This window comes from Oenanthe melanoleuca, chromosome 5, assembly GCF_029582105.1.
Source record: "Oenanthe melanoleuca isolate GR-GAL-2019-014 chromosome 5, OMel1.0, whole genome shotgun sequence".
In the NCBI taxonomy this organism is placed as follows: domain Eukaryota; kingdom Metazoa; phylum Chordata; class Aves; order Passeriformes; family Muscicapidae; genus Oenanthe; species Oenanthe melanoleuca.
In genome coordinates, this window is record NC_079339.1 from 37,709,839 (window position 1) to 37,720,818 (window position 10,980).

The 10,980-nt window shown below is 54.1% G+C and overlaps 2 protein-coding genes across 5 annotated transcripts; one reads left to right on the forward strand and one right to left on the reverse strand.

The window, feature by feature from the left end:
• Window positions 1-1,126: 1,126 nt before the first annotated feature.
• Window positions 1,127-6,054, reverse strand: FOXA1 (forkhead box A1). Its single transcript, XM_056493167.1, has 2 exons — window positions 5,736-6,054; window positions 1,127-3,340 (listed from the first exon to the last, which is right to left on the reverse strand). Exons 1-2 carry the CDS (start codon window positions 5,805-5,807, stop codon window positions 2,078-2,080), a joined length of 1,335 nt encoding a protein of 444 aa, XP_056349142.1. The 5' UTR covers window positions 5,808-6,054; the 3' UTR covers window positions 1,127-2,077.
• Window positions 6,055-6,150: 96 nt separating this feature from the next.
• On the forward strand, window positions 6,151-10,547 carry LOC130254026 (uncharacterized). 4 transcript variants are annotated; one of them, XR_008840636.1, is made up of 3 exons: window positions 6,151-6,240; window positions 6,792-6,901; window positions 7,818-8,018. XR_008840636.1 is itself a non-coding variant. In XM_056493168.1 (3 exons), the coding sequence occupies exon 3, from the start codon at window positions 9,235-9,237 to the stop codon at window positions 9,865-9,867; it is 633 nt and encodes a 210-aa protein (XP_056349143.1). In that variant the 5' UTR covers window positions 6,247-6,901; window positions 7,818-8,533; window positions 9,088-9,234; the 3' UTR covers window positions 9,868-10,547. The 4 variants fall into 4 exon arrangements, 3 of the variants coding, with proteins under 3 accessions (XP_056349143.1, XP_056349146.1, XP_056349144.1); XM_056493168.1 differs by lacking the exon at window positions 6,151-6,240 and adding an exon at window positions 9,088-10,547 and having other exon boundaries at window positions 6,247-6,901; window positions 7,818-8,533; XM_056493171.1 differs by lacking the exon at window positions 6,151-6,240 and adding an exon at window positions 9,088-10,547 and having other exon boundaries at window positions 6,248-6,901; window positions 7,818-8,533.
• Window positions 10,548-10,980: the final 433 nt, after the last annotated feature.

A 10,980-nucleotide genomic window follows, 5' to 3' on the forward strand; every position in this document is an offset into this window, starting at 1 on the left:
TTTTTTTAGCTGGGTAGTAGTGCTGGAGGAATGTGGTGAGATTTCTGGGACCCTGGATTGGCTTTTCTTTTCTAAATCGAACCTTAATTTAGTTTGTCGCCGCTGTCCATAACCCGTCAGGGGGCAATTATGTGATAATTAGGTGAATTACACCATTCTTTTATCTGGCAGCCGTGCACGAACAGGGCTTGGCACAGCGAAAACCGTTCACACTTAAACTCCCCTCCCCCGACATGGGCTATTGCTGGGGACACCAGAGCTCTCCAGCGCGGCTGCTGGTGTCCTTCCGACGGATGGTTCCGAGCCAGAGCTCCGAAGTGTCATCTGGGCCTTTCCAGCGGCCCGGCGGGCGTGGAGCCGCCCTAGGGATGCTCCCCGTGGGCGTCGACCCGTCCGGCGTGGAACGCCGAGTCAGGCTGCCAGCACCCCGCCAGCCCTGGCCGCGAAACACCCGGGAGGTTACATCGCCTCGGGTGGCTCTTTCCGGCCATCCCTCAACTTATCCTACCACCGCGAATTAGGGAAAAAAAGATTAAAAAAAACCATTACCGCACGCCCAGCCTCGCAGGCCGGTGGCACCGCAGCGCTCCACAAGCACACCCTGCGGGAGCGACCCCGCTTTCCCTCTGCACAAGCCTGGCAGTACAAATCTTTCCTCTTCACATCCACGCTTAAGCACTACGTTTTGATTTTCTTGCACATGGCTCCGTAACCCGCCCCAGAAATTGTGTAAGAAAATAGCAGAAGTATTTCATTGATAACATTTGATTTATTTAAAGTCCTTAACTGCAAATGATCAAAAACATACTTCACGCATTAAATTCTCAGTTATCGTTTTAAATCAAAATATTTTTTCAATTACAATCACATTTATAAAATTAACAAAATTTCTTAAATTCACTTGTAATTATTTTTTACGGTCATTTAAAGCAATTTCCAGCTGTAAAGAAAGAAAACAATATAAACCATGCAATAAATTAAGAACATTGAAACAGCGAACAGGAATAATAATAAAACCCGTCTGGCTATGCTAACACCGTGTAAAACTGTGGAAAGTGCAATAACACTGGATGAAATAAGCTAACGATGGCGATAATTAAACGGCCACAAAAATAAAAAAAAAAAATATTAGACAAGTTTGAAAAGGGGGAAGAGACAGAGCTGTCCTCTTTTCCTTGCATCACTGTAGTAGTCAATGTTTCCTGGGGGAGGGGAGGGGGAATAACCTGGTTATAGATACACAGTTCTAGCTGGTACACAATGAAGACAAATTAAATAAGTATGTCGTCCACATGTTGATGAGAGTTGCTGATGAACTAGAATCTTCAGTAACAGATGGGAAGGAAAAAAAAAAATCCAACTGGCTGTGACCTCTTGTAACTTTATATTACATCCCAAAACAGGTAACACTTGGAAAAAGATAAGGGTCGCATCCTGCACTCCAAAGCTCCAGTTGGTCCCCTCGGGAGTGCAGGATCCGGCCCGTAGCATCTGGATTTTATGCGGGTTGTAATAGCCGAAGGTTTATTTTACAAGTATCAAAAGGATGATCCGAGAAAGTAAATAGTTCCCTTGTTGCTTAGAGATTCTCTTAGTGTTTTGCTACTTCACAGCAGTATTGTCCTTCAAAGCCTTTTTAATTAAAAAAAAAAAAAAAAAAAGTCTTAAATTTCTACTCGCTTCTTCATCTCCGTATTGTTAAAGTATTGCCACATACCTGTAAACTTACATGAGATTATAGAACACATAAGGGAGGGAGACGATGGGGCAGAAAGCACAAACAAGTAGTTTACACGCTCAACATTTTTTTCTTCTTTTTAATAACACCCTGCATAGGCTGGGGAGGTCTCCGGGAGAGGGGCTGGGCGGCAGGGGCCGGAGAGAGTATGTACAAGCGGGCCGGCTTTGCAGGAGGTCGTGGTGGATCGTAACAACACGCAGCGCGCTGCGCGGCAATTAAAAAGTAACAGTCCTTCGCAACTGCGTGCGGAAACACCTTGGTCAGTCTCAGGGAAAGCGGGGAGAGAAGCCGGGAAGGGGAGGAGGGGTCTCGGCCCCGGCGGCGGGGGTCGCACAGCTAGGAGGTGTTTAGCACGGGTCTGGAATACACACCTTGGTAGTAGGAGGGCTCTAGGGCCGAGGGCTCGATGCTGCTCCGGCCAGCCATGGAGGCGCTGCCCAGGGGCAGCCCGCCGGGGATGCTGGCCCCGTAGGAGGAATATTGCAGCGCCTGCTCGTAGGCTTTGAAGTCCAGCTTGTGCTGCTGCTCCGAGGAGGACATGAGGTTGTTGATGGAAAAGGGGTGGTTGAAGGAGTAGTGGGGATCACCCTTGAGGTGGAGCTGGGGTTCGTGGGCTAGTGAGTGAGGGGGGTGTGGGACGGAGGCCAAGGTGGGTACAGAGCTGATGGTGGAGGAGGCGGCCGAGGCCGAGGTCTTTAGCTCCGTGCTTGATCCACTGTGGTCCATAGACTGGGGGCTGGTGGACGGGTTGGAGCTGGACAGAGAGGTGGCCGTGTCCAGCTGCGCAGGTTTGTTGTGGCCTCTGTGCAGGGGGGAGTTGGAGCTTGAACTGGAGGCCCCGGCCTGATCTTTCCTGCCCTCCTGAGTGGCTTTACTGTTGGCCGGCTTCTCGCACTTGAAGCGCTTTTGCCGGCGGAGGTAACAGCCATTTTCAAACATGTTGCCGGAGTCGGGGTGCAGGGTCCAATAGGAGCCCTTGCCGGGCTTGTCGGGGGAGCGGGCAACCTTGACGAAACAGTCATTGAAAGAGAGCGAGTGGCGGATGCTGTTCTGCCAGCGCTGCTGGTTCTGTCGGTAGTAGGGGAAAAGGTCCATGATCCACTGGTAGATCTCACTCAGCGTCAGCATCTTGCTGGGCGCCTGCTGGATGGCCATGGTGATGAGGGAGATGTAGGAGTAGGGCGGCTTGGCGTGGGGGTAGGTCCGCTTGAAGGACTTAGCGTCCCGCGTCCTGCCGAGGTTGGACTGGGTGTAGGCCATGGGGCTCATGCAGGGGTTCATGCCGCCGTAGGGGCTCAGCCCGTTCATGGGCGCCGGCTGGGCGGACATGGCGTTGATGCCCCCGGGGCTCAGCGCCGTGCCCATGGCGGCCACGCCGGCCGGCATGCCGTTCACGGGCCCCGCCGAGCCTGCCGGCATGCCGGCCACCGCGCCGGGGCTCAGCCCAGCCCCCAGCCCCGTGTTGGCGTAGGACATGTTGAAGGAGCTGGAGGTCATGTTGCCGCTTGTCGTCATGGTGTTCATGGTCATGTAGGTGTTCATGGTGTTCATGGAGCCCAGCCCCGAGTTCATGTTGCTCACGGGCACCGAGGAGTAGGCCTAGGGCAGCGAGACAAAGAGACGGAGTTAGAGGAGAGAGGTGCGGCAGGACCCCGGATCCGCCCGCCCGGCCCAGCCAGCCGTGCGGGACGCCAAGCTTCCCCGACACCGGGAAAAAGCTTCCCCAAAGGCGCGCGGAAAGGCAGCCGTTTCCATGGAAAGGTCCATCTCATATTTATGTACATTTATAAACAGACACGGAGCGGGGTGCTCTCTCCGGACGCTCCCGGTGTACCGGCGTGCCGCAGCTTGCGCGGGCTGCGCCGGGACCGGCGGCGCGCACGGACCGACCGTCCTCTCCGAGCCGCTCCCCGCCCTCGCCAGCCGGGCCGCGGGCTCAGGCTGCCCCGGGAGGATGTGTTCTTTCCGGCGCATTCCCGTGTTTTGTTGTTTTTGTGTCCTGTCTCGCTAGTTAAATACCTAAACTCATCAGAGTATTGAAATTGGTGGGCGTACAGTCCTTCCGCCAAGGAGAAAGAGTGCTTGTATTTTCTGAGAAAAATCGCACGCACCTCTTGCTTCCTTCCCGCAATAATTTAAATTTATTTTGTAAGAAACATACAAAATGCGATAATGCCTTTTTGCAAAATAATTTTAAAAACCCTCACTCAAACCAAACAGCTCTCGTCGGCCTGTTTTATCTGTGGAAAGCTCTCCCCTTGTCTACGTTTCCTATCAAAATTGTCTTTAAATTAAAGTTAAAAAGGAAAAATCAATCATCCAACCAATCAAACGCCAAAACTTTCCCAAAGTATGAAAAGCCTGAACTTTTCCTCTCTGAGGTTTTCTACAATTGCACGACTTGAAAAAAATTGTAGCCCCCTACCACATAACACAACTCTCAAAAAGGCAGAGCCGGAGAGCCTGAAATTGTGTTTTCCGCTACGGCATCTGATTTAACAGGAGAGAGAAAGACTTTCCCAGTTTATTCGAACTAAGGCTGATATGGCTAAGAAAAGGAGGTTTAAGCAAGGGTTAAATATATAAAACTCATTGCTGATCCCCCAAAATTTCACGAACTTATAAACGCACTTTTAATTTAGAGGATCACATTCATTATTTAAGGTGGTAGAACGCGGCTGGATTTCCCATGTTGCATTCATGCAGTTATTCAAATTAAATGGCAGGAGAGGAGAAAAGATTGAAATTTTAAAAAATAGCAAAACCGAAGTTCAATTAACTTTATGTTTGTGGACAATGAGTATAGAAAGGAAAAATGAGTCTGGAAACGGCACATAATTAGGATGACCCTTATTTGCCCTTAGCCGACTTTCCTTTATTGAAGGAGATGCCAGCGGGTGACACGTATGAGGCTCCGTCCGCGTGGCCCTACGGGCGCGTGTGCCAGCCCGGGTGCGGGACGAGGCGTGGGGACTGCGGAGCCGTGTGTCCGGGTGTGCTGATGCAATGCCCGGGTGCGCACACCCAGGTGCACTTCCTCAAAGCGCCTCCTTCCCGGGCAGAGCCCGCGGGGCTGCCGGCCCCGGCTTCTCCCGGGACCCCGCGGCAGAGCGTCAGCGGCACGGCGCGGAGCCCAGGCCCCACCGGGCCGAGGCGCTCCGGGAGAAGGCTCCGGGCTCTGCCGTGGCCCTCTCCTCCGCCGCGGCTGTGGGCGTTCGGGCCGGTCCTGCTCTCCTTGCGCCCGGCGCTGTCAGGCGGGCGCGGAAGCGCCTCCGGGGTGCCGCGGCCCGGTCCGGCCCGGTCCGGGTGGGGGGCGGCGGGTCGGGGTGCGGGTCCGGGTCCGGGTGCGGGTGAGGTGCGGGCCCCCTCCCGGCCCGGCTCTCGGCAGCGCCGCCAGCCGGCCCGCGGCAGCAGCGCACGGCGGGCAGCCCGTCTCAAAGTACGGACAAACGGCCGCTTCTCCCCCTCCTTTCCTTCCCCGGCTTTAGCAGGTGAGGGCCCGGTGCTGGCCAGCAGAGAGGCCGCAGGTCCCGCCGAGAAGCTCAGGGAAGGCGCTGCCCCCGGCCAGGACGCGCTGGCGTCCGTCTCCCTCGGCCCCTGCCATCTGCCGGGAAGGAGCCGGGTGCCGGCGGCGCGGCGAGTGCTCTGCCCCGAGCCAAGAGTTTATGGGGTGCTTTTGTGCGCGCCGCGAGAGAAGATTACGCCTCTCAGATGAGATCAAGGGCTGCCCCCGGCCCCCCGGCCCTCCTGGCGGGCTCGCAGCCGACCTGTGTCTTCCCCAAACGCCTCCAGGGCTGCTGGAAGCTGTGTTTTCCTTGGGGAAGCCTAGTCAGTTTCGGCGCCGGAGGGAGGGGGAGGTACGTTTGCGTTGGCAGGATCTGGACTGCAAACCGATTCCTCCGATTGCTGCCCCCTCCAGACCCCTGGCCACCCCCAGGTCCTCCCCTGCCCTGCACAGGGGCAGCAGCGAAGCCAGACCCTGGGATTTACTCACCTCCTGAGTGTCGGCGTAGTAGCTGTTCCAGTCGCTGGTTTCATGCCCTTCCATTTTCACAGTCCCTAACATTATGGAGCCAACCTGCCCGGTGTAACCATCCAGCCTTCTTGCAAGCGAGCGACGGGCAGCAGGAAAAGAGCCCGAAAGCCCGACCTAGCAGGAAGCCAGCTCTCAGGAGGGGCGGGGGGTGCTGAATTCTGCTCTATAACCAGCCAAAAAGGAGGCAGGGAGCGGTGTGGGGCGAGACAGTTGAGAAAGTGAGGAAGTGCGGCTGGGATGTGAGTGGAGTTGAGCTGATGTGGATCTTACGTCGCAGAAGTACCCACCTCCTCCTCCTCCTCTCCCCATTTGTCCGCCGCACAAAGGCGTTCGCACCTACAAAGCCGGAGATGCACCTGCAAACAAGGCAGTCCCCCTCGCCTGCAACTCCCCCCGGGGCGGCACTTTATTTGCAAAGCTGCGTAATTGGTTTAAGCTTGTGGGGAAAGAAGGAGAGACAGAGGTGGGAGAGGGGGACAGAGGGGGGCGGGGGGCGGGACGCGATGGGACGGGGGACGGGCACGACCACCCTTTCAGGTGGACAGGACAAATGCTAGGAGGCATGGGGGGAATGAAATGAGGTAGATGAAGGAAGGGCAGCCCCCTCTATTTGAAGAGAATGCAAAAGGCCATCCAGCCTTAAACCCCTGAGATTAGAGGCAATATTTACTAAAGGCCGGTAGATGCTCCTTTAACTTGATGGCCGGGATGTGCTTCAAAGTCCCGAGTCCTGAAGTGCACAGGTTACCCCCTCTCCTGCTCCTCTCTTCACAGTTGTTACCGCGCAGGTACCTCCAGGCCCTGCCGCGGCGCCCACGTCCCATCGCCCTCGGGGCAGGGATCGGATTAGCTCCGGGCTGCGAGCAGGGGGCTCGGCTCCGCGCTCCCCAAAGCCCTTCCAGCCCTCCTCCACCCTACCCACTCTTCCCTCGGGCTAAACTAGCCCTTCAGACGGGGTGCCGTCCTATGTAGGTGGTGATAATGATATTGCTTTTTCGGGTGCCTTATGCTCAGAAACCATGTGAGTCACGGTGCTGAGACATAATACTACAGGTTCCCAATAAACACGGACGGAGGCCTGAATGCGGATCCACTGATATTAACCTCCACTTGGCAAACACCAGGTGAGTCACTAGAACCGTTTTATATCTTTACTGTGGAAAGCCCTCAGCCCAGAAGGCTCATTTGGAAGCTTTCTCTGATGCCAGACGACCAGGAGCAGCAATAATACGTAGTGGGTATCTCATTTCCAACTTCTTGCTTATTGACCTGATTTCTCACAACGAGCAGGGGACGAGGATTCTATACAGGCTGGTAAAAGGTAAAAAACACCGATAAAACAAACTGACATTGGACAAAGCTTTTTGTTATTATGGGGGGAATCTCTCAGTCTTTGCAGAGGGATCAAACACTTTCTGCCCTGTCCGGCTCCTCGAGCCTATGTCAACACCATGGACTTTTCTTGGGTTTCTCTATCCTATCCCTTGTGAGTTCGTTCCCACCTAGCTACTAGAACTTCTATCACCTCATAGTAGGAAACAAAAACCAAAAAGTCAAAACCAAAAAATCTACATCACTAACCAACAACTAACAGCCCCACACCCTCCCTTCCCACACCCCCCCCCCCCCCCCAAAAAAACCCCAACTTTTCCAACAGTGGGAATTTGAAGGGGAAGTAAAGCTTCTTGGGATTTTGGAAAAGGCTTGCACATCATATCACACAAACTATAATACACATCTGGGTCAGAATTTCAGAACTTGATGTGTTTATCGTTCAGTATGGCCTCAGTTCTTGCTTCCACAGTGATTTGTTCTCGAGTGATCTGTGGAAATGTCACCCTTACAAATAGAATTTTGAAGTTTCTTATAGAGACACAGGATTCAAATGACGAGATATAGCATATCTCTGCCTCGACAAATATGTTTTAACTTGTTCTCTAAATGCATTTTCTATTACCCCTTACCTCTTTCTTTGTTCTGCTCTTTTTCTACTTTTTTTTTTTTTTTTTTTTTTTTTTTTTTTTTTTAATCTGGCAACAGAATTAAGTCAAATCCTTGAAACAAACAAAACTCTGGAATCAGCAGAGGAAAACAACATATGAAAATATGTCTTGAAGGAAATAAAATATATAGAAGCACTGGATTAAACCCCTGCTTTCTCAAATGGTCAAACTACACTCACGGAAATTGGGACAAGCCCCAGTGGAATATCTAAGAAATATTAAAATTGCGGTCTTCATGCATGCACCTTCCCTTTTTTCCTAATGGAAGAGGTGTACATGTCTGAAAACAGAGACCCTTACGGCGGTGGGTTGCTCATTTCAGCATTTGAGGTGTGTGGAGCGTGGTTCCCCCCTAGCAGCACGTACGCGGGGATGCTGGCAGGAGCGCAGCTGCCGCAGCGACCCCGCTGTCCGCCCCCCCGCCGGGTGACCTCGGGGCGGTGCTGCCTGGCTCTCCAGAGCCCAGCCCCGCGGGAGCAACACCCGATGGGACGCCGGGCAGCCCACGCTGGGTCACTCTGTACCTGGAAAAAAGGGCAGGCACAAAGCCGGCCACGCTCATCGGATGCTGCTACAGACCATGGAGGCGTTTCACCGGGCGGAGCAACCGCGGAGCCGGCAAAGCCGCTCTCGGGGCCGGCCCCCCGGCTGGGATGCCCTCTGCCCGGGAGCGGAGCCGGGGGTTGTGCAAAGCCTCAGCGCCTCCTGTTGTCCAGCTGCGGGCTCAGCTCCCTCCTGAGGTTGCTCCCAGAGGTGAGAGCGCAAGCAGGATCTCCTCTTAATCTGCTTAGAGCCTCTCGACTTGATGTATAATAACCAAGCCCGATTCAGAGCCAGCCGCAGCTGGAAATTCTCTTCAGCCCGGTTGCTGTGATGCAGCCCTGGCGGAGAAAAATCCTCCCTTAAGTCCAGAAGAGAGTCAGGACGCCTCTGCCCACGGCCACAGGAAAAATGGGTATTTCGGTAGTTGCCCTTGCCCTGCACTTGAGCAGTTATGTAGAGAAGCCCTGTTTGGGATGCTCTGCGAGTTCAGTGGGATTTATTTGCAGGAGGCTCAGCAGAGAAGCATTCTGCTAGGACGCGGGATGCTGTGTAGTAGCCAGGAGCTCTCCAGTACAGTATCACCTAGCTGAGTCAGGTCAGTAGCACTGGCCCAAATTAGCGCCTTTTCCACAGCTCTGGTTCGAGTAGCACCAGTTTCTGTACACTTTTGTTTGTTTGTTTGTTTGTTTTCCCCTTTTTCCTTTTTTTTTTTTTTTTTTTTTTTTTTTTTTTTTTTTTCTTTTTTTTTTTTTTTTTTCTTTCAGGGCGAGCTGTTAGTGCAACCTGAAGAAAGTGCAGGCTGAGGTGAGCACTGCTTTACCCGGATAGATGGGACCGGGGTCTCAGCTGTTGGCCCATCTGCGCTCTGCCAAGGGTGCAGACATAAAAACTGACCTAAAAAATACGGAAATATGTGTGTGTGGAGCGGGGGCAGGACTTTCAGGGGAGACCGTGTTACCAGCGCTGCCGGGAAGAGCTGGGCCCCGCAAAGGTCCCTCATCAAGGGTCTGGGTTTGGGAAATCTCGTAGCTGTCCTCGCCCCGGGAAGCCTCCCCGCAGTGCCCACGGGGCCCGGAGCTCCAGCGCCGCCCGCAGGCTCTGCCCCACGCGTGGGCCGGGCGGCCGGTGCCGGCGGCGGGAGCTTTAATTTTAACGTGGAGCGCTGTTTCAGCTCCTTCCGCTCTAATTTCCCCCAGCAGCGTCTGTCTGCCCCTCGGTTTGACTTGCAGGGTTTTACTCGATTTTACCCGAAATACCATCGTCTTTCGGACGAGATTCTCTCGGCAGTGCTTGCGCGGGCCAGGCGTTTAGCTGGGGAAGGAGCTGCGAGGTTCTCTCCGCATCGGTATGTATTCCCTGCTCTGTGCCCTACAGCCTTCTTTTGGCTCTCCCGCACCTGTGTCCTGCAGAGGCACCTCAACCCGGCTTTACAGAGTGGTCCAAGCCTGTGCAGCGGCTCGCCGAAAACACCGTGGGACCCCGTCAGCCTCCCCCACCTTCTCCCCACGATGGGAAGTCTCTCTTCCGGTCTGTTTCCAGGCTGAAATCCTTCCCCATACAAGCGGGCAAACAGCAACCCTCTGGGAAGGTGCCTGTGCCCGGAGCCGGGTGCTTTGGACGGGGAGGGATCCTGGGTCGGTGACCGCCGGTAGCGCTTCTGCTTCGGGGGGGAGCCCGCAGAGGAGGCGTCCGGTCGGGGGCTGTTTCCCCCCTCGCACAGGCACAGCAGCCCCAGTTCTGTGCTATGTGGGTGAGCTCTCATTCAGAAGAGCCTGTGGGGGTCCCCCAGACACACCCGGATTTGCCCCCGTCGGGGCGGCCGCTCCGCGCCCCTGTCCCCGAGCTCACGGGCGAGAAGCGGCTCTTCCCCTCGGGCCAGGGCCCGGGCAGACGAGGGCATTGCGTGGGGTCAGCATTTGCTTCTGGGCTTCTGCTGTGTGAGAGTGATTTTCCATTCTTCGGCCGTGAGGATCAGTGGCCCCCTTCCTCCGACCGGCCCTAGGTAGGGCAGCCGGTTTGCCCACAGCGCCTCTTCCAGCCCCGCAGCCGCGCTCTGGCTCCCTGGGCGGGCTGGACATGCCCTCTCCATCCTCGGAAGGAAGAACCGGGCATCTCTGCCCGCGGGTTTCCAGCCCCCTCAGCCGGCTCCGGAGCTCCGGGCCCGGGCAGAGCCGCCCGGCTGCGGCGGCAGCGCGGCCCCGCCGAGCCCCGGCCCCGCCGCGCTCCCGGGGCCGCTCCCCGCCGGCTCTCACGGGTCAGGCTCAGGGCCCTGCTGCTTTCATGGCCCCTCTGCCAGGCCCTGGAGCTCCTTACAACAGTGACGTTCCGTTGCAGGATTATTTTATTTATTTTATTTTATTTTATTTTATTTTATTTTATTTTATTTTATTTTATTTTATTTTATTTTATTTTATTTTATTTTATTTTATTTTATTTTATTTTATTTTATTTTATTTTACTTTATTTTATTTTACTTTACTTTATTTTACTTTACTTTATTTTACTTTACTTTATTTTACTTTATTTTATTTTACTTTATTTCATTTTAATTTCAGTGCAGTTAATAATATTTAATTTTCTAGGCATTCTGCAGAGCTGATATCATAAGATTTGAACGATGTAACAAATAATATCCCACCATCTGAAAATGCTCATGT